The sequence below is a fragment of the Lynx canadensis genome, chromosome A2, assembly GCF_007474595.2.
Source record: "Lynx canadensis isolate LIC74 chromosome A2, mLynCan4.pri.v2, whole genome shotgun sequence".
Taxonomy (NCBI): Eukaryota; Metazoa; Chordata; class Mammalia; order Carnivora; family Felidae; genus Lynx; species Lynx canadensis.
Window position 1 is genome coordinate 130015776 of NC_044304.2, and position 27041 is coordinate 130042816.

Sequence of the window (27041 nt, forward strand, 5' to 3'; positions counted from 1 at the left end):
GCCTTCCAATAAATTCTCCTGGATAGCCAACTCAATTCAAGCTGTTTTCCTGTCATCAACAGCCAAGGAAATTCTACATAACATACCAAACAAACTACAAGGTAACAAATCTGACTTCTTGGGAATAGGGTAGGGAGCACTATAAGAAATGTATCTGCAGCAAACTTAGTATCAGTCAATAGACTGGCATTTAAGAATGACACTATTTAACACTTCCTTCACTGCCTTCATAACTGATAAACCTTGTCTTTTCATAATAGAGTCAATTTCTTGTATTTTTTTTTTATTGAATGTCCTCAGCACAAGCCATGAGCATAGATGTGCAGTGGATATATTCTGGGCTAAAACACGAAGATTAGGATACTTTGGTTGCCATATGATCCTCTGGAATATAATTAGATCCAAGGTAAGAAGGCTTTGTGTTCTGGAAAAATCTATTTCAAGATAGTAATGGTTGTATGACAAAACAGCAATGACTACCAGAACTCAGGACAAGATCTGATTTTCAATACAATAATTACATTTAAAAAAGCAAACTCTAACTCCTCAAAGCTGATACCTATGCCCTTAACTAGTTTTCACTAAAACAAAAAGAAAAAAATAAAATAAGTATAATGTTAAGCTCTTAGAAGCTAATATATTCATTTTACTTGTTTTACATAGCTATTTAGCACAATGCATGAACTTGATAGATGCTCATAACAGAAGAAAAGAAATCATATTACAAAATGCAAATTCTTCTTAATTACATAAACTTGCTTACACAATTAGGTTCTAGACATCAACTTTAGAACAACAAAGTCTTCTCTAAGTTATTCCAGAAGACTATTTGCCTATAACTTTTGGAAATCTCCACTGAAAAATTCTTTCCATGTAAACTGCATTTAATCTTTTTAATCAGGAACATGCTTAAAAAACACACCCAGAACATCTGGGACCAGTACTCTAGATTTTTCTATCTACTAAAGTGTAAGTGTGTGTGTGTTTGTGTGTGTGTACACGTATATATGCATACACATATTTATTTATATATGCACACTTGTGTATGTGTATATATATAATGTGTACATATTTTATATTTATATACATATTTGGGGGGGTGTGTATACATATATACACACAACATGCACACTAACGTTGAGATATATAATAATTGTATATATACTACACACACATACACACACACACACACACAGAGTAACTGAATTTGATTCAAACTCCATCCTGCAACTACACTAACAATCTGGTCTTAAAAGGATATTTAAGTGTGGATTCAAATATGGATAATAAAAATATCTTAAAATCCTAGGCCATATCCATAGGAAATGGTGTCATTTTTTTTTTTTTTTTAATTTTTTTTTTCAGCGTTTATTTATTTTTGAGACAGAGAGAGACAGAGCATGAACGGGGGGAGGGGCAGAGAGAGAGGGAGACACAGAATCGGAAACAGGCTCCAGGCTCTGAGCCGTCAGCCCAGAGCCCGACGCGGGGCTCGAACTCCCGGACCGCGAGATCGTGACCTGGCCGAAGTCGGACGCTCAACCGACTGCGCCACCCAGGCGCCCCGGAAATGGTGTCATTTAATAAAACTTCTTTAGAATCTCTACTTACAATTCGTAAAATAAATAAAATAAAAACTTAAAAAAAAAACTATAGATACAGAAAACTAGTTGATAATTATTTTTATTCACCTCTCCTCTATTTATAAACCTTATAAGAGACCTTATAAAAAAATTAGTAAAGTTAAATTTCAGGTCAAGGCATTTTTAAAACTTTTTGGGTACCAGCATAGAAATAATATACAGAATTCCTGCTGCTGTACATGAGAAACCATGAAGCGTGGAATGTAAAGAATGAAGCCACATTCGTTTTTACCTGCATTGACGCTCCCTCCACTCTGGCCACACAGGCCACCCGATCCAGGAAAGTCACGGCCACGGGCACCGCTACAAAAAAGCCTTTACAGAAAGCCTTGAAGTATCTTCTCACCCAGCCTTTTGACTGTGCCATACCTAAAAATGCAAAGAAAACAAGCATGAAATTAGCCTCAAAAATGGTAAAAAAGAAAAAAAAGAAAAAAAAAAAAAAAAGAAAGAAAGAAAGAAAGAAAGAAAGAAAGAAAGAAAGAAAGAAAGAAAAGAAACAAAACCAGCATAAGAAAAATAAGAGTTGGAGGAGGGGAAGATGGCGGCGTAGGAGGACGCTGGGCTCACCTCGCGTCCTGCTGATCACTTAGATTCCACCTACACCTGCCTAAATAACCCAGAAAACCGCCAGAGGATTAGCAGAACGGAGTCACCGGACCCAAGTGCAGACGAGAGGCCCACGGAAGAGGGTAGGAAGGGCGGCGAGGCGGTGCGCGCTCCACGGACTGGCGGGAGGGAGCCGGGGCGGAGGGGCGGCTCGCCGGCCAAGCAGAGCCCCCGAGTCCGGCTTGCAAAAGCGGAGGGGCCTGACGGACTGTGTTCCGACAGCAAGCGCGACTTAGCGTCTGGGAGGTCATAAGTTAACAGCTCTGCTCGGAAAGCGGGAAGGCTGGAGGACAAAGGGAGGGTGAGCTGCGGAGCCCCCGGACGACAGAGCTCAGTTTGGCGGGGAACAAAGGCGCTCGCCAGCGCCATCTCCCCCGCCCATCCCCCAGCCAAAATCCCAAAGGGAACCGGTTCCGGCCAGGGAAATTGCTCGCTCCGCGAAAACACCCAACTCTGTGCTTCTGCGGAGCCAAACCTCCGGCAGCGGATCTGACTCCCTCCGGCTGCCACAGGGCCCCTCCTGAAGTGGATCACCTAAGGAGAAGCGAGCTAAGCCTGCCCCCCCCCCCCGCCGCCGTGCACCTTGCCTTCCCACCCCAGCTAATACGCCAGATCCCCAGCATCACAAGCCTGGCAGTGTGCAAGTAGCCCAGACGGGCCACGCCACCCCACAGTGAATCCCGCCCCTAGGAGAGGGGAAGAGGAGGCACACACCAGTCTGACTGTGGCCCCAGCGGTGGGCTGGGGGCAGGCATCAGGACTGACTGCGGCCCCGCCCACCAACTCCAGTTATACACCACAGCACAGGGGAAGTGCCCTGCAGGTCCTCACCACTCCAGGGACTATCCAAAATGACCAAGCGGAAGAATTCCCCTCAGAAGAATCTCCAGGAAATAACAACAGCTAATGAGCTGATCAAAAAGGATTTAAATAATATAACAGAAAGTGAATTTAGAATAATAGTCATAAAATTAATCGCTGGGCTGGAAAACAGCATACAGGACAGCAGAGAATCTCTTGCTACAGAGATCAAGGGACTAAGGAACAGTCACGAGGAGCTGAAAAAACGCTTTAAATGAAATGCAAAACAAAATGCAAACCACCACGGCTCGGATGGAAGAGGCAGAAGAGAGAATAGGTGAACTAGAAGATAAAGTTATGGAAAAAGAGGAAGCTGAGAAAAAGAGAGATAAAAAAATCCAGGAGTATGAGGGGAAAATTAGAGAACTAAGTGATACACTAAAAAGAAATAATATACGCATAATTGGTATCCCAGAGGAGGAAGAGAGAGGGAAAGGTGCTGAAGGGGTACTTGAAGAAATTATAGCTGAGAACTTCCCTGAACTGGGGAAGGAAAAAGGCATTGAAATCCAAGAGGCACAGAGAACTCCCTTCAGACGTAACTTGAATCGATCTTCTGCACGACATATCATAGTGAAACTGGCAAAATACAAGGATAAAGAGAAAATTCTGAAAGCAGCAAGGGGTAAACGTGCCCTCACATATAAAGGGAGACCTATAAGACTCCTGACGGATCTCTCTTTTGAAACTTGGCAGGCCAGAAAGAATTGGCACGAGATTTTCAGGGTGCTAGACAGCAAAAATATGCAGCCGAGAATCCTTTATCCAGCAAGTCTGTCATTTAGAATAGAAGGAGAGATAAAGGTCTTCCCAAACAAACAAAAACTGAAGGAATTTGTCACCACTAAACCAGCCCTACAAGAGATCCTAAGGGGGACCCTGTGAGACAAAGTACCAGAGACATCACTACAAGCATAAAACATACAGACATCACAATGACTCTAAACCCGTATCTTTCTATAATAACACTGAATGTAAATGGATTAAATGCGCCAACCAAAAGACATAGGGTATCAGAATGGATAAAAAAACAAGACCCATCTATTTGCTGTCTACAAGAGACTCATTTTAGACCTGAGGACACCTTTAGATTCAGAGTGAGGGGATGGAGAACTATTTATCATGCTACTGGAAGCCAAAAGAAAGCTGGAGTAGCCATACTTATATCAGACAAACTAGACTTTAAATCAAAGGCTGTAACAAGAGATGAAGAAGGACATTATATAATAGTTACAGGGTCTATCCATCAGGAAGAGCTAACAATTATAAATGTCTATGCGCCGAATACCGGAGCCCCCAAATATATAAAACAATTACTCATAAACAGAAGCAACCTTATTGATAAGAATGTGGTAATTGCTGGGGACTTTAACACCCCACTTACAGAAATGGATAGATCATCTAGACACACGGTCAATAAAGAAACAAGGGCCCTGAATGAGACATTGGATCAGATGGACTTGACAGATATATTTAGAACTCTGCATCCCAAAGCAACAGAATATACTTTCTTCTCGAGTGCGCATGGAACATTCTCCAAGATAGATCACATACTGGGTCACAAAACAGCCCTTCATAAGTTTACAAGAATTGAAATTATACCATGCATACTTTCAGACCACAATGCTATGAAGCTTGAAATCAACCACAGGAAAAAGTCTGGAAAACCTCCAAAAGCGTGGAGGTTAAAGAACACCCTACTAACGAATGAGTGGGTCAACCAGGCAATTAGAGAAGAAATCAAAAAATATATGGAAACAAACGAAAATGAAAATACAACAATCCAAACGCTTTGGGACGCAGCGAAGGCAGTCCTGAGAGGAAAATACATTGCAATCCAGGCCTATCTCAAGAAACAAGAAAAATCCCAAATACAAAATCTAACAGCACACCTAAAGGAAATAGAAGCAGAACAGCAAAGGCAGCCTAAACCCAGCAGAAGAAGAGAAATAATAAAGATCAGAGCAGAAATAAACAATATAGAATCTAAAAAAAACTGTAGAGCAGATCAACGAAACCAAGAGTTGGTTTTTTGAAAAAATAAACAAAATTGACAAACCGCTAGCCAGGCTTCTCAAAAAGAAAAGGGAGATGACCCAAATAGATAAAATCATGAATGAAAATGGAATTATGACAACCAATCCCTCAGAGATACAAACAATTATCAGGGAATACTATGAAAAATTATATGCCAACAAATTGGACAACCTGGAAGAAATGGACAAATTCCTGAACACCCACACTCTTCCAAAACTCAATCAGGAGGAAATAGAAAGCTTGAACAGACCCATAACCAGCGAAGAAATTGAATCGGTTATCAAAAATCTCCCAACAAATAAGAGTCCAGGACCAGATGGCTTCCCAGGGGAGTTCTACCAGACATTTAAAGCAGAGATAATACCTATCCTTCTCAAGCTATTCCAAGAAATAGAAAGGGAAGGAAAACTTCCAGACTCATTCTATGAAGCCAGTATGACTTTGATTCCTAAACCAGACAGAGACCCAGTAAAAAAAGAGAACTACAGGCCAATATCCCTGATGAATATGGATGCAAAAATTCTCAATAAGATACTAGCAAATCGAATTCAACAGCATATAAAAAGAATTATTCACCATGATCAAGTGGGATTCATTCCTGGGATGCAGGGCTGGTTCAACATTCGCAAATCAATCAATGTGATACATCACATGAACAAAAAAAAAAGAGAAGAACCATATGATCCTGTCAATCGATGCAGAAAAGGCCTTTGACAAAATCCAGCACCCTTTCTTAATAAAAACCCTTGAGAAAGTCGGGATAGAAGGAACATGCTTAAAGATCATAAAAGCCATTTATGAAAAGCCCACAGCTAACATCATCCTCAACGGGGAAAAACTGAGAGCTTTTTCCCTGAGATCAGGAACACGACAGGGATGCCCACTCTCACCGCTGTTGTTTAACATAGTGCTGGAAGTTCTAGCATCAGCAATCAGACAACAAAAGGAAATCAAAGGCATCAAAATTGGCAAAGATGAAGTCAAGCTTTCGCTTTTTGCAGATGACATGATATATACATGGAAAATCCGATAGACTCCACCAAAAGTCTGCTAGAACTGATACATGAATTCAGCAAAGTTGCAGGATACAAAATCAATGTACAGAAATCAGTTGCATTCTTATACACTAACAATGAAGCAACAGAAAGACAAATAAAGAAAATGATCCCATTCACAATTGCACCAAGAAGCATAAAATACCTAGGAATAAATCTAACCAAAGATGTAAAGGATCTGTATGCTGAAAACTATAGAAAGCTTATGAAGGTAATTGAAGAAGATTTAAAGAAATGGAAAGACATTCCCTGCTCATGGATTGGAAAAATAAATATTGTCAAAATGTCAATACTACCCAAAGCTATCTACACATTCAATGCAATCCCAATCAAAATTGCACCAGCATTCTTCTCGAAATTAGAACAAGCAATCCTAAAATTCATATGGAACCACAAAAGGCCCCCAATAGCCAAAGGAATTTTGAAGAAGAAGACCAAAGCAGGAGGCATCACAATCCCAGACTTTAGCCTCTACTACAAAGCTGTAATCATCAAGACAGCATGGTATTGGCACAAAAACAGACACACAGACCAATGGAATAGAATAGAAACCCCAGAACTAGACCCACAAACATACGGCCAACTCATCTTTGACAAAGCAGGAAAGAACATCCAATGGAAAAAAGACAGCCTCTTTAACAAATGGTGCTGGGAGAACTGGACAGCAACATGCAGAAGGTTGAAACTAGACCACTTTCTCACACCATTTACAAAAATAAACTCAAAATGGATAAAGGACCTAAATGTGAGACAGGAAACCATCAAAACCTTAGAGGAGAAAGCAGGAAAAGACCTCTCTGACCTCAGCCGTAGCAATCTCTTACTCGACACATCCCCAAAAGGCAAGGGAATTAAAAGCAAAAGTGAATTACTGGGACCTTATGAAGATAAAAAGCTTCTTCACAGCAAAGGAAACAACCAACAAAACTAAAAGGCAACCAACGGAATGGGAAAAGATATTTGCAAATGACATATCAGACAAAGGGCTAGTATCTAAAATCTATAAAGAGCTCACCAAACTCCACACCCGAAAAACAAATAACCCAGTGAAGAAATGGGCAGAAAACATGAATAGACACTTCTCTAAAGAAGACATCCAGATGGCCAACAGGCACATGAAAAGATGTTCAGCGTCGCTCCTTATCAGGGAAATACAAATCAAAACCACACTCAGGTATCACCTCACGCCAGTCAGAGTGGCCAAAATGAACAAATCAGGAGACTATAGATGCTGGAGAGGATGTGGAGAAACGGGAACCCTCTTGCACTGTTGGTGGGAATGCAAATTGGTGCAGCCGCTCTGGAAAGCAGTGTGGAGGTTCCTCAGAAAATTAAAAATAGACCTACCCTATGACCCAGCAATAGCACTGCTAGGAATTTATCCAAGGGATACAGGAGTACTGATGCATAGGGGCACTTGTACCCCAATGTTCATAGCAGCACTCTCAACAATAGCCAAATTATGGAAAGAGCCTAAATGTCCATCAACTGATGAATGGATAAAGAAATTGTGGTATATATACACAATGGAGTACTATGTGGCAATGAGAAAAAATGAAATATGGCCTTTTGTAGCAACGTGGATGGAACTGGAGAGTGTAATGCTAAGTGAAATAAGCCATACAGAGAAAGACAGATACCACATGGTTTCACTCTTATGTGGATCCTGAGAAACTTAACAGGAACCCATGGGGGAGGGGAAGGAAAAAAAAAAAAAAAAGAGGTTAGAGTGGGAGAGAGCCAAAGCATAAGAGACTCTTAAAAACTGAGAACAAACTGAGGGTTGATGGGGGGTGGGAGGGAGGGGAGGGTGGGTGATGGGTATTGAGGAGGGCACCTTTTGGGATGAGCACTGGGTGTTGTATGGAAACCAATTTGTCAATAAATTTCATATATATAAAAAAAAAAAAAGAAAAAAGAAAAATAAGAGTTAAGGAAAAGCAACCTCATCTCTTAATATATTTCATACCCATCCCTATTAGCTATGGAATAAATTTGACTTAAATCCCAAAGGCAAATACACTAACTCAGGTTAACTCTTTTTCTGTACTTGAAATCCACTTGATGACTTCAGTGGAAATTTTCTCTTCACAAAGCAGTAAGTTAGAAAACAAATAAACATTCTAAAAAAGTAAATCCTTTCAGGTTGTTGACTATTATGGTGGAGATGCTCCTTATACCCCTGACATCTGTTCTCTTCAACAGTCACAGAAGTTTTAATGGGACAAATGGATGCCCAGACTCCCTTGCAGCTAAGAGTGACCATGTGACTAGATCTGATGAATGGCATATGAGAAAAACTGATAAACTTCCACACTGTGCCCTGAAAAGGAATATGCCCTCCCCTTCCTGTTTCTCTTTTTACAATACCATGATAACAAGGTGGTAGCAGGAGTAGGGATAGCCATCTCAAGTTAAAGAGAGCAAAGCAACAAAATAGAAAGGTCCTAGGTCCCCAGCACCATGAAGACACTGTAAGTATGCTGCACTGCTTACATCTGAACTATTAAAAACCACTGCTATGAGTCTGTTATAGCAGCCAAACTGATCCTAACTAATATGATGATGAAATCTATGATAGATCAAGGAAAAGATTTAGGTATCATCATAGAAATAATATACAGAATTCCTGCTGCTGTACATGAGAAACCATGAAGCATGGGCTGTAAAGAACAAAGCCACATTCGTTTTTACCTGCATTGACGCTCCCTCCACTCTGGCCACACAGACCACCCAATCCAGGCAAGTCATGGCCACAGGCACTGCTACAAAAAAAAGCCTTTAGAGAAAGTCTTGAAGTGTCTTCTCACCCAGCCTTGTGAATTCACCCAGCATGTGAATTCAATACAGATAATTACCAACACTCACCCTGTATCCATTTGACTAATTTTCAGATTTTCCAGGGATAAGCAATCCCTTAACTGTCTCATGCAATAAAAAACAAAATAGTGAGAGATCAAGGTATGCTACCCTACCAGACCAAATGGAGCCAAACATAGACCAACAGATGAGGAACCTTCATGGTTGGGAAAGATAAATGATGACTTTGTCCATGGCTCTTACTTAGACAAGCTACAAGGGCTACCCAATATTAAAGGAGGAGGAGAAAGGAGTGGTGAGTTAGATTTCCCAGGACCCCTCCTTCTTTGCAGTGTACAGCTGGATCAGAATAACTTTAAAGTTCCCTAACACAATCACAAGGCTTTGGTTAGCCTACAGCTCAGTTTGCTTCCAAGATGACCTAAGATTTCTTTCTGTCCTTCTGAGAGCAGGTTCAAAAGGATCCAGAAATGCAATTCAGACCAAGCATATACCAAAAAGGCATACACCATATCTGAAGATTTTACCCAATAACCTATATAACTTACACTTGAAATGAGGAACACATGAAGAAAGGGTGTCACTGCCTATGTGACACCCAAATTGTTGTAGTTATGGGATCATTTCCAAATAGCTTCATCGAAAAGACTTCACCTCCAACTTTATTTTAAAGGAATTTTGCCTTTGAAGACACAAAAGAGGGTCACATGGTAATGAGGAATACATAGTCTTATGATCATGACAGAGCAAAAGAATTCTCCAGAATTTTCAGTATAGGAAAATGACTTTCAAACTGTTTTGAAAGAACATACAGTCTATACAGCAACTCGGTACCTGCGTACTCACTCACTCATACACACACACACACAACTTACACATATACCCTCAAAATGCAGCAAATAAGAACTGAAAAGTTTCACAAAACAATACTTATTCTTACTACGTAATAGGCTATCATTTTAGTCTGTTCTATTTCATTGAATGGAAAAAGATAGATGCAGGGAGACCAAATTACGCTAGTGGTCCTGGGTAAGAGATGATGGTAGGCTGGGCCACAGTGGTCACGACAGACACAGAATTAGAGGCACATTATGGGCTCAGTCAGTGGAGCATGTGACTTGATCTCGGGGTTGTGAGTTCCAGCCTCACACTGGGCATAGAGCTTACTTAAAATAATAATAATAATCATCATCAGACTTAAGATACAGATTTTGGAGGTTAAAATGACAGGAGTGGAAATGGATGGGCAATGAGAGGGGAGGGGAGGGAAGAGAAGGAAGTGTCAAGAGGCAGTAGTGACCTATGAAAGCACTGTTATTTTGTTATCCCTGTGAACTGCATTCCAAAGTAGTAAAAACATGCTCATAATTCGATTTCTCAAACGTTTATTCGGTCCTACTAAGCACAAGGCCATAACTTAGGTGCTAAGGATACAGAGGTGGAAAAGCAGACATGATTCTTGCTCTCAAAGAGTCACAGTGTACCAGGGAAGATGCCCCTAAACAAATATTTTAAATGGAAATAAGCACTGAAAAAGGCCATGCCCTGGAGCATGGGAACATGGAGCAAGGAAGTCCCTCCATCAGCAAATGATCAGCAAAGGTCTCGCAAAGGAAACAGCATTTGAGGTGAGACCTGGGCATTTCAAGCACATGGGGTAGCGTGTATGAAGGTGTAGGAGCAAAGTAAAATACAGCTGTTTAAGAAACTAAATGAAGTTCATTTTGGATAAAGTATGTGTACAATTTATTTCCTTTTTTAATTTTTACTTTAGTAAACATTTAGTTATTGTCTGCTAAACACCAATGCTAAGTGTAGAGAATATAAAGATGCCTGGGCATACAATATAATATCATTTAAAAACTCTCACAAACAACACTTTATATTTTCTATGTAAATTTGTATCTGCATATAAAAGTATTTAAACTAGAATATTATTTGCATCATTGTGTTCATTGTTTAATAACCACCCATATGTCACATGTATAATTAGTAAACTATAGACAGAAACGGAAAAAGGAGGTTTATCAAAATGCTAAGCGGTTCATTCTAGATGCTGGAAATGTAGATGATAACTATTTTCTTCTTTGAACTTTCACTGGTTTCTAACATTTAAAAAATAAAGATGGTGCTATGAAGTCACTTTAGTACATAGATAGTATGGGATGATGCCAGTCCTCATCTATTTCCCATCCTGATAAATAACCCACCCTTTCTCAGTCCACTCTCTATGCTGCCCTGAGAATAAAAAACACCAAGTAAGATTCTTCCTATTTATGCAGCAATAAACATATTTAACTGACTGCAGCTCTTTTATGTAGCCAAAACAGGCTATACTGAAATATTGCATGCTTGGGAAAACTTCTTGAGAGTTTGAAAAGCCTTAGACAGTTTTATCTTCCTACTCACCCAGAGTAAGCACTAGGTTCAAACAAGAAAAAAAAAAAAAAAATGCTGACAATCCATATTACAAACAACTTGACTACTTGACTATTTTAAGTAATTAACAAACTGGCCTTAAACACATAAGCTTATGCTTGCTTAAATATAAAGCACAAATATACTTTAACAATCAGGTTAAATAGGCTTGAGGATTTAGACTCAAAAAAAAAAAAAAAAAAGAAAAAAAGAAAAGGATAGGACAAATGTAGATAGAAAAGCACACTCCTATACATCTGTGGCTCTTAGAATTAAAAAAGCAAACATATGACAGAATGAAAATATAAGTGTTCTCTTTATGGTTCCTTGTGTCCTGCATGCATGGAACTTCACTATATGACCAGGGATATGTGCAGAATAGAGACTGGGAAAACTTTCAAATCCGATGATGTCACAGTTACCCAGTGATAGGGTAACCTGCATGCTTATAATGTAAATTAAGGGGGGGGGGGGAGAAAACATCAATTGTGTCAGAATTGGAGCCCCAGAATTTTGAGCCTCCCCTTCTTTTCCAATATCACTCTCCCATAAACTGCTACTCTGTCTGGTCACTGTGGCAGCCAGGAAGGAATATGGTAATTAGGGTCTGGGGCCTTGAGGTGACCTATCACCAGCTGTATGCCTCACCAACTCACTTTCAGGCCTCAGTTTCCTCATCTGTAAAAACAAAGAGGCTAGATTCAATTTCTAAGGTCCTTTCTATGCCCAACACTCATGTTTCTATAAGTTGTTCAATTGTTTCTCTGGGATTTCAGCAAATACTAAAATAAAATTGTAAAAAGTCACTCAGGTTATTGCTCTAAACATGTGAGACTCTAAACGTTAAAAAGAAATAAAGACTTTGCTTTTATTAAACAACTGGTTACAAAAGGAAACAAAGAAGCTGGAACAAGTGCCAATCACGTCAAAGAACATTTCATTATAGGTAAAGAACCAGAAGCCACTGCTCTTCCAATTCTTGTGTTCACAACTCCACTGCCGACCATCTCCTGCACCACAAAGTCAAGCCCAGAAGTTTTCTACGGAGAGACTCTCAAGAAGCATGTGGGAGGAGTGCCAATTTGAAGGTGTGCAGATTCTGCTCAAGCCCAGGGGGGAAAAAAAGCTACCTTGTAAACAAGTTGTCCCTGTTTTCAGAGGCTCAAAAGAAAAGTCTCAGTACAGTCCTATCCTACCTCAATTGGAAGGGCACCTGTACCACATAAAAATCAAACACTTTTAAAAGCTTCTATCACAGGGGTGTCTGGGTGGCTCAGTCAGTTAAGCATCCGACTTCAGCTCAGGTCATGATCTCACAGTTCATGAGTTCGAGCCCCACGTCAGGCTCTGTGCTGACACCTCAGAGCCTGGAGCCAGCTTCAGATTCTCTGTCTCCCTTTCTCCCCCTCCCTGCTCACGTTCTGTCTCTCTGTCTCTCAAAAATGAATAAACATTAAACAAATTTTTTAAGCTTTCATCACAAAAATACTAAAGAAACCATGCATAAGTGAAACAAACATTACATTTCCTTAGCAAGTCGTACAAATAAATCGCTTAAAGTTCTATCACATTCACATTTCTTGTTAAAGTTTATGTATTTCTTTTTCTATAGAAATTGCCAAAGAATCATTGGAGTGACCTGGTCTTTTGTTCACACCTTCTATGTTTAAAACCTCCATACTGGGGCGCCTGGGTGGCTCAGTCGGTTGAGCGTCCGACTTCAGCTCAGGTCACCATCTCCCGGACCGTGAGTTCGAGCCCCACGTCGGGCTCTGGGCTGACAGCTCGGAGCCTGGAGCCTGCTTCCAGTTCTGTGTCTCCCTCTCTCTCTCTGCCCCTCCCCCGTTCATGCTCTGTGTCTCTCTGTCTCAAAAATAAATAAACGTTAAAAATAAATAAAAAATAAAGCCTCCATACTAATAAGCACCCAGCATCTGTTTCCTCTGAGAACATTTCCTTTCAGCAATGACAATATGCTACTAAAATCACCCCCAGCAAAAAGGGAATAATTTTTATCAGTAACCTCACTCTTCTAGGGACCACGCAAGTCATTTAGGTTCAAAACATTGCTCCTGAGAAAATTAATGCTTAAGTAGTAGGCACACCTGGTTCATTGCTGAACTGAGAATATTTTTAAATAAGCTTTCAGATTCAGTTGAAATCATATTTGCCACCTGCTATATAGTACCTACAAGGGAAAGTTTCTTGGTGATGCTGACCTCAACCACATAATGACCTACAGCATAAATGCCTCTCTTCCCTCTCATGACTTATAATGGCTTCATCATGCATGAATTCATCTACAATGATTCTTAAACTTGCTTATATTTTAGCCTCTACAAAGTCACCAGTCACTCATCCATAGCAACCAGGTGGATAAATACACCTCAAGTCATCCTAATTACAAAAACTATTTAAAAATTGTGTGGGAGGCTTGAAAGTAATGGGAAAATAATAAATTACAAAGCAGTATCTTAAAGAAAATGTAATCTTTCAGTCATAGTAATAAGCCTACACATTTGGATAACCAAATCAAGATTTCATGTATAAACTCAAACTTTTATATAAAAGTTTTATAGTTTTATATACACTATGAACCATCAGAGAATGTAAGAGCAGGAATCCAAGAAAATCTGACACCCAATCTTGACTCACTTAAAATATATTTATTTACTGCTCACCGACTCCACTTCTGGAACTGTGATAAGGGATGAATACACAATGCAGAACAAGGTAGGTGTGGTCCTTGGCCACATGGAGCTTACATTTTCATTCTTGCTACATTAATTGTCTCCTTTGCTAGACACGATGTTAAGAGACCAGAGGTAAAAAGACACACCTTTCAGTTCCTTCCCAGGGCGATTTGTTACAAGACGACAAGAAATGAGTAGATGACCATCCTTGATCAGGCCACCCTTCTCCATGGATCTCTCTAGGAGCTCCTGTTCCCAATAACCTCACTCTGTAAACAACCTAAGCATGTACAAAACCAGAAGGAATTTGGATACATTTAGATTGACATTATAATGAAAGAGAAAAATAGTAACTGATGAATTAGAACACTTTTGCTTGTACTAGAAGAAGATCTGGGAAAAGTAATCTATGGAAACCAATTTAAAAAAATTCAGGGCCACCTTGCTCCTTTCACTTTACAAATAAACAAGAGATTATAAAATAGACAATTGGTAATCTTTATAATGTGAACTCCAGCGTCAATTCCCTTACCTTTTAACCTGTGTGACTTAGCAGTTCTCGCTCAAAAATTCTCAGAAAGGACAAAATGGCAAGAAAAAATAAAGAATAAAGAAAAAACTAACCAAAAATAATAAAGGGGATAAATGTAATGGAATTAGACATAAAGTGAATCATGTCTGGCAAAGATACCCCCCCCCAAAAAAGTCACTACTAGTAGCCTAATGAAGATAGTAATGGTCCTCTGTCTTGACCTAAAACTGCCTCTTGATGGAGATAATTGTAAGTCACTATTGGTAAACTGATAAGCATCTAGATACTAAGAGAAGAGAGATTAAAACTGACACACTTAATTTGAAGTCAGGAATGTTTAAACGCAAATGAATTCCATGGGTATGTTCTACTACAACTGGTGTAGAGAGAAAATACCACCAGAAAACAACTATGAGGTGCAATTTACAGGTTTTTGGTAAGGACTTCAATTTGCAAATGTCCTGCATTTATGCTCACTCTTCCTTCTGCCACAGAAGAGGAGCCCTTCCTCTGGCCTGCAGTGCTCCGCGCAGAGGCAGCATCAGCAAAGAGGAAAGGCAGTATAAAGTTGGTGGCCTGTGAATCTAACTGACCTCAGTTCAAATCACGATTCGATCACGTGACTTTGGACAAATTACTTCATCTTTGCTGAGCCACAATTTTTTCACCTGAGAAAACTTGCAGGGTGTTTTGGAGGTGCAAAATGTTTGCACGTGTTGTTCTGTTGAAGTAAGCATTTGTATGAAGAAAAAAAATAAAGCCCCATAAAAGTAGTACCTGAGTACATTATATGTTTATTAGAGAACAATGGCTGGATCATCAAATAAAAGGTATTTATTTCTTCAGGTAAAAGCATTAGCCATGCCAAAAGAAAGGGACTAGTAATAACAAATCAAAAGAGGACAGTAGACTTAAGGATGTCCATTGCATGCAATAAAATCAGGAAAGCCTATCTTCTAGGTCATGGGCTACCTGTTAAACAGAGTGATACTTTTCTACTGCTTTGAACTTAACCATGTTCTAGGATTTCACTGGTTAGGGACTACCATATTTACTGATACTGGCTAATTGACAAGAATTATGGAGTGGCAACACTGAAGCACTGTCTTAGGTGATTTAAGTTTTAAAAAGCAGAATAAAGGAAAAATATAACTTAATGCCAGAATTGGACTACAGGAGTAAGTTATATAACATTCATTGAAAACAAAAAAAAGAAGAGCTGAAATTGCAAGAAAAAAAATCATGAGAAAAAAGGGAAGAAAAAATGAATTTAAATGTAGAAGGTAGGTTTAAGAGTGTTCACTAAAAAATTCTTATAACTTTTCTATACATTTAAAAATTATCATTAAATATTGGAAATAAAAGAAAAATAAATTATATTAGGTAAATTTCTCAGACAATAGGAAAATATAATTCTGAGAGTAAAGGTACCTAGGGCCTGATATAGTAAGAATGCTGGCCAGACCACAAACAGGATATATGTTAAGAGAAGTGAGGAATGATACTCACTTTAATACTTATTTTTTTATTTTGCTCTGTTTTGTCCCTTAGCAATTTGGATATCTTCATGACTCCAATAATTTTGAAACTCATATAAAAGAAAATCCATAATACCACACTAGACCTAAGAGCTGACTCAGTCAACCCTAATCCTATAAATTATCCTTATCCTTTAACTCCATATAGACACTATTTGACTGCACTTACAACTAAGGCCCAATCTCAAATTTCAGTTATTAAAATGCCATAAATTCTGCAAAAATAGTTTATCATAAAAATTAACAGGCAAGTGGATAGCTTTCCATAGAGTGAGAAAAATTCTACTAAATGATAACCATTAGCAAGGAGAAGCTTCATAAGCTTTAACTCTAATATTCACAAAATTTGGGTGTCAACACAGCACTCTTTTTTTTTTTAATTTTTTAATGTTCATTAATTTTTTGAGAGAGGGAGACAGAGAGCACGCGAGAGGGGTAGGGGCAGAGTGAGAGGGAGACAGGATCCAAAGGGGACTCTGTGCTGACAGCCTAATGTAGGGCTCGAACTCACAAAGCATGACATTGTGACCTGAGCTGAAGTTGGGAGCTTAAGGGACTGAGCCACCCAGGTGCCCCAGCACTCTATTTGTTTTTTAATGTTAATTTATTTTTGAGAGAGAGAGAGAGAGAGACAGAGAGAGTGAGTGGGGGAGGTGCAGAGAGGTGGACAGAGGGTCTGAAGCAGGCTCCGCCCTGACAGTAGAGAGCCCCATGCCAGGCTCAAACCCACATACCACAAGATCACCACCATCTGAGTCGAAGTCTGACATTCAACCAACTGAGTTACCCCAGCGCCCCTATTTTTTTTTTTAGTTTAATAGAAAAGCATAACTGTTATCATTAAGTAAAAGCTAAAGGCAATATGGATTTTAAGCTAACAATGTGGCCACTTAAATATATGTGTAAATGAAACAGACCAGGTACTCATCTGCAACCCAAAAAAGGAATTAGACAATATTGGACTATTCACCATAACCCTATTTATTCTTGAAACAATAACATTTTGAATTGGCAAAAGAACACATCTCTAGTATCAGAACACTTACTGCATAGCTTTTTTAAAATACCACATTACTTAGCATTCTGCTGTGTGCAAAATTGGCTTTTAAAAAATTAAGATAGCAGGGTGCCTAGGTGGCTCAGTCAATTAAGCAAAGGACTTCAGCTCAGGTCATGATCTCACAGTTCATGAGTTCGAGCCCCATATCACAGGCTCTGTGCTGACAGCTCAGAGCCTGGAGCCTGCTTCAGATTCTGTGTCTCCCTCTCTCTCTGCCCCTCCCCTGCTCATGCTCTCTCTGTCTCAAAAATAAATAAACATTAAAAAAAATTTTAATAAACAATTAAGATAGCCTATTAAAGGAAAAAACATCCTTCTCAAAAAAAATCTCAAAACTCTTCAAAAGATCAAAACTAAGAAATAAGAGTGAGACAGGGGAAATAAAGAGAATATAACATTGAGAACCTAAAAAAAAAGAAGGGCACAAAATAAATAAGAATATTGGAAAGTTAAAATGTCCCTGAAAACATCATGTGACACACAATTCCTGTAGCACAATTATCTGAGGTATCAGCTTTGCTGTTCCTTACCTACCTTGCTTTCTCAGATTCTGGCCCACTCTCTAATACTTCATATTCATTTCTCTTAGTTAGTGTTGACACTAACCCTATTTCTGCCCTATTTTTATGTGATACAGGGTCTCTAATGGGTTTGACAGTTCGTGGAATAAGCAACATTTTTGTTTGTTTTTTTGAGAGAGAAGGCATGTGTGAGTGGGGGAGGGGGGAAGAGAGAGGAATAGAGAGAATCCCAAGCAGGCTCCTGCTGTCAGCACAGAACCCAATGTGGGGCTCAAACTCACGAACTGTGAGATACGAACTGTGAGATCATGACCTGAGCCAAAATCAACTAACTGAGCCACCAAGATGCCCCGGAATGAGCAACTTTTTAAAAGAACATGATTTCAGGGATCATGAAAATCCTATCTTGATCCCTATTCTTTATGCCTCAAATACACTGCTTTCTTCACCAGACTACAAATGCCTGTAAGTGAATATAAACATCACCTCAAATTCACATTAAGAGATAAGGAGAAAAAACATGGTTTTTCCTTTAATCAGGGTTGCAAATAGGAAGTAAAAAGGCTTCTCAAAATAATCAAAGCCAACAGACCCTAAAGGGATCTTTTCCCAAAGATGGGAAAGCAAGGTCACAAGAAAAGTGGGACTAGAAAATACAGTGTAACCAGGAAACTTATGGCCAGCCCAGGCAATGTTATTACTCTTTACAGAATGGTAAAGATAAAAATTAGAAACACAGGCTCCCCCAGCAAGGAAGCACATTAAAGCTCTGATTAGTCTGTCAAAAATAAAACCTATCCAAAGGATGGTGGGGAGTTTTGGAAGGCTGCCCACAGCCCATCTATGGCAGCTGCATGTCTGCAGGGAGCTCCAACAAGAGCAGTGCGGGCTCGGTGCTGGACAAAGATGCAAGCCAGACGGGAAGATGTACGCAATTTAAGGTAAAAGCAACAATAACTGATGTCTTTGGAATAAGGAGCTATGGTTCTTTAAATTTACAAGTGCAAGTGTAGGGGGCGGGGGCGCACACTTGTAATGGCAATGACGGCCTCGCTGGCAGCGTTAAGTTAAAAAAAAAAATAGCAGTCAAGAGGTCAGAGTACAAAGAGGCTCATCCTGTGCAGCCTGGAGACTAAGGCAGATGGAGCACAGCACTTTCTGGACTCAAGTGTCTGCTTCACAGAAAGTCCAGGGATCATAATGAGTCCCTGGTGAGTATACAGCATATGGAACTAGGATGTTACTTAGATTGCACCCCACACATAAATCCCTTATTTTGAGTTTACCTAATTGCCAGTATATTAGAAGATTGTGTTTAAAATAACTGTGACAGGGGCGCCTGGGTGGCGCAGTCGGTTAAGCGTCCGACTTCAGCCAGGTCACGATCTCGCGGTCCGGGAGTTCGAGCCCCGCGTCGGGCTCTGGGCTGATGGCTCAGAGCCTGGAGCCTGTTTCCGATTCTGTGTCTCCCTCTCTCTCTGCCCCTCCCCCATTCATGCTCTGTCTCTCTCTGTCCCAAAAATAAATAAACGTTGAAAAAAAAACAATTTTTAAAAAAATAACTGTGACATTGCATCAAGATGCAATGCCCTGAAGCTATGACATATCTGCCAATCAAAGCATTTAAAATTACTCACAGCAGTATGAAATAACGTAAAAGTTTTTCAAAAATGCTGTAAGCAGGTACCTTCAATGAAATATGATGATCCCTACTACATAATTCTAAAAAAGAATGAGAAGTTGGGAAGATAAGGCAACTTAAAATGTCATCAGATTATTATAAATATTATTTTGTATATCTATTTTTAGACGCTTGACCAGTAAGAGTCAATGGTCTGTCAAATAATATAGGCATAGCATTATGTGACATTCCATCAGTTTGACAGAAGACTCTTAAAATGGTATGATATTAGTGCAGAAAGAGTTAAATATATAAATAGAACAAAAAGGAGACATGGTGGTTTAAAAATGCTTCTGCAAATTCCTTGACAGTCCTTTCAAAATGATGAGCCTAATTCCCATCTTCATAAGGGTGAGCGGATTTAGTGACCAACTTCTAGCAAAGAGAAGGTGGTATAAATGATGCTATGTGATATGTGAGTCATGAAAAGGATAACTCCCTTGTAGCTCTCTCTCCTAATCACTACTTGTAGGCAAGCCAACACCATGTCATAAGAACAGCCAGCCACATTGGGGCGTCTGGGTGGCTCAGTCGGTTGAGTGTCCGACTTCGGCTCAGGTCATGATCTCACAGCATGAGTTCAAGCCCTGCGTCAGGCTCTGTGCTGACAGCCTGGAGCCTGCTTCTGATTCTGTGATTCTGTGTCTCCCTCTCTCTCTGTCTCTCCCCCACTCATGCTTTGTCCGTCTCTATCTCTTAAAAAATAAAATAAAATGTTAAAAATTAAAAAAAAAAAAAAAAAAGCCAGCCACAGTAGAGTCCCACTTGGAAAGGAATTGAGGCTTCCCTCTCCCCAGTAGCCAGCATTACCATGGCCAGCCCTGTGAGTAAGCCAACTGCAAGGCTGATTCTCCTCTGTCAGGTAAGCCCTCAGATGACTGTGGCTTGGGTTGAAATCTTAACTTCAACCGGAAGACAGATCCTGAATCAGAAGTGCAGAGCTGAGCTGCTCCTAAATTACAGACCCACAGAAACTGTAAGAGATAATATATGTTTTAAGCTGCTAAGTTTTGGGGTAATTTGTTTTGCAGAAATACCTAATAAAATAGTAGACCCAGAAATAGATCCAAAGACACAAACTTATATGATAAAGATATTAACATTGAGAAGAAGGGACTTGAATTAACAAAGGTTGCTGAAATAACTACAATTTGTACGGGGGGAAAAAATCAAAGGTGGATATTTACTTAACTCATTATAGAAAAATAAATCTCACACAATTCAAAAATTAAATATAAAAAATAAAAATATAAACACAAAACTGGGGGTGCCCAGGTGGCTCAGTTGGTTGAGTGTCCAACTCTTGATTTCAACTCAGGTCATGATCCCAGGGTCATGGGATAGAGCCCCACGTCAGTCTCCATACTGAGCATGGAAACTGCTTGGGATTCTCTCTCTCTCTCTCTCTCTCTCTCTCTCTCTCTCTCTCTCTCTCCCCCTCCCTCCCTCCCCCTCTGCCCCTCTCCCCTGCTTGCACACTCTCTCTCTCTAAAATAAAAATAAAAATATATATATGTTTTTTCTTCTATTACATATATCTAATAAAAATATATATGTTATGTATATAAAATAAAATAAAACAAAATAAAATAAAATAAAATAAAGGCAAACAGTCTTTTAGGGGTAGGAAGAGGCATTTCAAACATTTAATAAAGCCCAGAAAACATAAAAGAAAATTACTGATGGGTCTGCCTACATAAAAATCAACACATATCACAAATAAGGTTAAAAGATAATCAGCATGATATAAAAAGCTGCAATATATATTAATCCTCAAAGCTTCATATCTTGAAAATTATGTAATTCTTATAAATTATAGGGGAAAAAACAAATGTTCTGAGTGAAAAGTGGGCAAAATACGTGAAAGGCATTTCACTGAAAGCAAATATGGATAGTTTACAGAGATATAAAAAGGTGTTTAACCACACTAACAACAAAAGACAAATAAAAATCACCTTTTTAACCTATCAAACTGGCAAAGATTTAGAAAACAAAAAGCACCCAGGGTGGAAAAATACCACATCTCATGCTCTCCTGGTGCTATAAATGGGTGAAACCTTTCTTGAAGGTAACATGGCAAAATGTGCCAACATGTTACATGAACACACCTTCTGTGCAGAGGCACCAATTCTAAGGTGTGAAGACAGGATCAAGGATTTTCTAATCCTTACTCTAATAACCTGAAAACAATCTATAAAAGGGTCTATGGATACATAAACAACAGACTGACATGCATCAAGTAGAATCATTTGTAATGATTAAAAAGGATATGGTGTACCTATACTGCTTGACATATGGAGTTGGAAAACTCTAAGTATAATGGGAACTCATTTGAAATTTTATACGCACATAGACTATTATTATCATCATCATAATTATCGAAAGAGGTCAGGTGAGGAAGAATATGAGCCAAAATGATGACAGCAGTGTTTATAGGCAGTCAAGGAATTTTTGCTTTCTTCTGTGTAATTTTCCATATTCTCTGAATTTTCTTTTTTTTTTTTAATTTTTTTTTTCAATGTTTATTTATTTTTGGGACAGAGAGAGACAGAGCATGAATGGGGGAGGGGCAGAGAGAGAGGGAGACACAGAATCGGAAACAGGCTCCAGGCTTTGAGCCATCAGCCCAGAGCCTGACGCGGGGCTCGAACTCCCGGACCGCGAGATCGTGACCTGGCTGAAGTCGGACGCTTAACCGACTGTGCCACCCAGGCGCCCCTCTGAATTTTCAATAGTGGGTACATATTTCCTTTGCAAACTAAAGCAAATTAAGAGTAGTCTTTCCTGCTACCACAGAGATTTCTTTAATGCGAATTAGCTCATATGCAGGAAAATGACGTCAGTTGTGTTGGCTCCAGCAGGAGCGAGTTTCCTCACACTTAATGGGAAAGTTCCATCCGGCGGCTTCAAGGCTTCCACTTGTCTAGTCTATGTTAAGCTACTTGAGGAAGCTGAGGGTGCCGATGAAGGCACAATATTTTCCACTGTGTTCAGAATAAAGTAAAACTCGTAAGTCAACAACCTTTTTAACCTTGACAAAATTAGTCTCTGGGAGAAGTGGGACTATGAAGACACAACTGTCAGGAGGAAAACCAAGGTTTAAGACTGCCTAAGGTGAACTGTGACACTGGGTATAAATGCCAGTTGAGATTTGGCCATTTTGTGCGTGTGTTATTCTGTGTACGACATTCCACTGGTCTCAAATGATCTGTTCTCATCTGTTCCTAACGCTCTATTCCCTGTAAGCCCTATCACTCATAGCACATGACTTTGCAGAATTAAAGATTTTTCAGGAATGCAAACATGGCATTAATAGAGAAGTGCCTATGCTATTCTGAGTAAAATGCAAAGAGGTAGAGAAACATTCCATAAGTAAAAACAGAAAGAGAAAGAAAACTTTAAACTTTATATTGCTTCAGCCATGGTTTCTAATGAAAGATGTGAAACACAGGGCAAAACCATTTCAGTATTTGTGATTTGCTCCATACATTTTTATTGCATGTTACATATCTAACGAAAAAGAAACGGTCTTTGCTCCACTATCCACTTAAAAAATCCAAACAAGACAGAGAATTAAACAGGCATCCACTGTGGAAAAGGCAGTGATCCAATCAACATTTTTTTTTTTTTTAGTTTGTATAAACAGGAAAGAGATTTCTTTCTTTCTCATATAAAAGAATTCCAGAGGTGGACAGTTCATACTGACTCTGCACTGCCCATCATGGCAATTCACCCATCATCTTTCCTTTTTTAAGGAAATACTACTTTATTGCAGTATAATCGACATACAAAAAGTTGTACATATATAATGGATACACTTTGATAAGTTTGGAAATAAGTATATACCAGTGAAACCATCACCACAACATATTCCATAAACATATGGGACACCTCCAAAAGTTTCCTCCCACTCTCTTTTGATCCCATTAATTTTTTTTAATGTTTATTTATTTTTGAGAGAGAGATAAAGAGTGAGCATGGGGGAGGGGCAGAGAGAGAGAAGGAATGAGAGAATCCCAAGCAGGCTCCACACTGTCTGCGCAGAGCCCAAGACAGGGATCTATCCTACAAACAGTGCCATCATGACCTGAGCTGAAACCAAGAGTCGGGTGCTTAACTGACTGAGCCACCCAGGTGTCCCTAATCCCATTAACTTCTGAACAGAGTATTCAATTATATACCCTCAGTTGGGATGGAGGGAAGAAGAAATGCAAAAAATGAGGGAAGCAGCTCTGAAACTATATTAGATACATTGCAGCCTTGACCAAAAGAATAAAAGTATTAGTTGGAAACCATGGTGCTCTGTGGAAAAGGGGAGACACAGGGGAAAGTGAAGAAAAAACCCTCTAGAGACCGAAAAGAAAAGATACCCCAGTATCTTGTTACCCCAGTAGTAACAAGAACTTCTAGTATCTGGATCTTAGGTTCTAATACTATTCTTCACTAAAAGCTCTTCAGAGAAAAAATTGATTCCAGGGCTGGACCTGGGAAGGTATAAGATGAACCTGGAACATTTTGTTACACCTCTAAGTAAAGAGATGCTCAGAAAAATGATAGAAGAACATAAAAGGTCGCAGGGGCCTGCTTGAAGGTGTTCCTGCACTAAATATGGGAAAATCTGGTCACTAAATAATTAAGGTCAGTAATAATTATAAACTATGAAAAAGTACCTTGAGATTTGCTTATTTTATGAAATTGGGTATTGGGGCACCTGGGTGGCTCAGTTAGTCAAGTGTCTGACTTCAGCTCAGGTCATGATCTCGTGGTCCATGAGTTCAAGCCCCACATCTGTGCTGACAGCTCAGAGCCTGGAGCCTGCTTTGGATTTTGTGTCGCCCTCTCTCTGCCCTTCCCTTGCTGGCGCTATCTCTCTCTCTCTCTCTCTCTCTCTCTCTCTCTCAATCTCTCAAAAATAATTAAACATTAAAAAATTTTAAAACAAACAAAAAAAAAGAACTGAGTATTTAGCCTCAAAAGGTAAGTTAAGTAATGCAAATTTAATTTTAGTATAAGTAATCTCATGAAAGTATTTTATAAACTGTTAAGTAAAATAAAATGCATTTTTTTAAAGTTTACAAAATATTATTTTAAAATAAGTTTCCTTTGGGATCATTCCCAGATATATGTTAGAAATTAAGTTAGCTCCCTTGAAGGTTCAAACATTTTTCTTCAGTTCATAAATTATCCATCTATATAATTTTCAAAGTATAATAACTGAGTGAAGTAAATAAAGCTTTCCACTATTTTTCGATTTTATATCTGCATATCCAGCTGTTCTGTGAGTTTGAGATCCACAACAAAGTTGTGAATTTGAACTATTTTAAATGCACACTTTATTATCATCAGTTCTAGTATAAAATGGTCAGACCCCTGGGGTTTGCCAAGAAACAGCTGATGTTGAAATTATCTAAGCCTAAAACGCACTGAGCAGAGAAATGATCACAAAAAAAAAAAAAAAAAAAAGAGAGAGAGAGAGAGAGAGAGAGAATTGAGCTAGCATTTCTTCCTTTAGTATTTACTCCTTTTATGTCAATAAATATTTGAGTACCTGTTACCTGCAGGGCATCATACAGTTTCTATACTGAAAGAATGAAGATATACCTGTGTATCTATATACATATTGAACATTAAACATTGTTCTTTTGAATTAATCTGGCCTCGTGATAAGGTGACAAGGGCCATAAAAGTAAAATGAAGAAAGATAGGTTTTATAGAAAAGATAGGCAACTGGGGATATAATAGAAAGACAAACTATACAGTATTCGATAATTTCTGGTCCTTCTACTCTCAGAGAATGACTGCCCCAAGGTCAACGTGGTAGTTAGCCAAGTGCCATGTACTAAAAAAAAAATACAAACCTCAACTTCCACCTGCTTGAAATCCTTCAATAACTCTCCATTTCCTGTAGCACAATATCAAGCTCCTTAGATTTAGCATACAACTTATCTTTCATTAGCACATCATGCCCTTGCCAAACCCAGCTACATGCAAGTTCTAGAATGCATCATGCTTTTATCTGTTGCTGGGCCTTTATGTATATTCCCCTCTGTCTTCATTACTCTTCCCACCTTTCTTTTTCTTGGAAACTCTTTTTTTTTTTTTTTTTTTTTTTTTTTTTTTTAAGTAAGCTCTACGCCCAATGTGGGGCTTGAACTCACAATCCTGAGATCAAGAGTTGCATGCTCTACCAACTAAGCCAACCAGGTACCCCTGTCTCAGCCAACTCTTATTCATCCTTCAGTCTGCTGAGATATCACCCCACCAGGAAGTCCCCCCTGGCTCTCCAGGTCTGAATTAATTGCTCCTCTACACATTCCCACAAAATCCTATGCTTCCTCTGCTATAGCATTTATCACACTTGACTTTCTCATCCTTACTTCCAATTGGCTGTGAGTTCTTCAAGGGCAGGGACTCTTGTTCCCTGCCAAACTTCAGTGTTTGATTGCCAATACAGTTTTATGGAAGAAATTAATAAATTACTTCCAATAATGTATTATTAATAACAATTTTTAAGTAATTATTTTGGTAAGCTAACCTCATAATTTCCCATCCATGTAGACTATCTGCTTTGTATTCAGAATATGATGGATACTGTGGAGGCATGGATGAAGGGAAAGGCATTACCTAACCACTTGTAACAAATTAGGTGTGTGTGTGTGTGTTGTGTCTGTGTGCATGGGGAAATATGTTCATGTGTCTGACTACCCTCTCTCTCATCTGATAGCTTTACTTGGCAGTTGGAGGATATTTATTGAGGAAGTATTTCTTTTTAAATTATGTATATTTATGTATGTGTATGTTTATGTACACTGAACTTCAAGAGGTGGATTTTTTTTGGTATTTTTTTCTTCCAGAAATCATAGCACAACACTCATGGCTAAAGGCAGTAAAGGTGGGTAAGAAGGATCAAGTAATTTTTCACAACCAAATTCAACTGTAGGACATCAACATTATTTTTCCAGTTAAAAGCTTACTTTGAGGAAGTTTTCAGCTTGTTTTTCCTTAAAAGCAATGTTTTTATCCCAAGCTCCATGGTGTCCTTAAGGATTCCCTAGAAGCATGAGGGCCAAAGGGAGCAAACACAAAGTGACCAAAACTCTGAGCTCTGATTCCCTTCTTTAGTCATAGTTACTCTACTTCTATCGGTTTGGTTTTTTTAATAATAGAATTCCAAAAAAGATTTTCTTTGAAGGGTTCACTACATTAAAAAAAATAAGAAGAAAAAAAAGGTTAAAAACCACCAACTTAAAGGATTAGAGGTGGACTAAGGCTCAAACTATATAATTAGAGCACTAACATTTTTCATATTTCTTGTTTAAATTCACCTCTGTTGGGTTTATAGGCCCTTATTTGTGATAAAATGAGAAATATCATTGGAATGCAGATATCCAGGTAGAGTAAAAACAACATGGGCTTGGGGAAGTGTATTTATTCTCTGATGCAGCAATAAGATTATTTATCTTATAATGTTTAATGGCATTATTTGTGTACCAATCTTCAAGTTAATGATTCATAACAAAGAACACCAAAATAATATAACTGAACAACAGAAAAGCCCACTGGAAATGCCAGC

The 27041-nt window shown here is 39.0% G+C and overlaps 1 protein-coding gene across 1 annotated transcript in view; it reads right to left on the reverse strand.

Moving 5' to 3' along the window:
* Nucleotides 1-27041, reverse strand: part of IMMP2L (inner mitochondrial membrane peptidase subunit 2) — an 885960-nt gene that overhangs the window by 837529 nt on the left and 21390 nt on the right. Inside the window, 1 exon segment of the mRNA XM_030308243.1 lies at nt 1876-2012. Coding sequence (XP_030164103.1) covers nt 1876-2010 — 135 coding nt within the window. The 5' untranslated portion in view covers nt 2011-2012.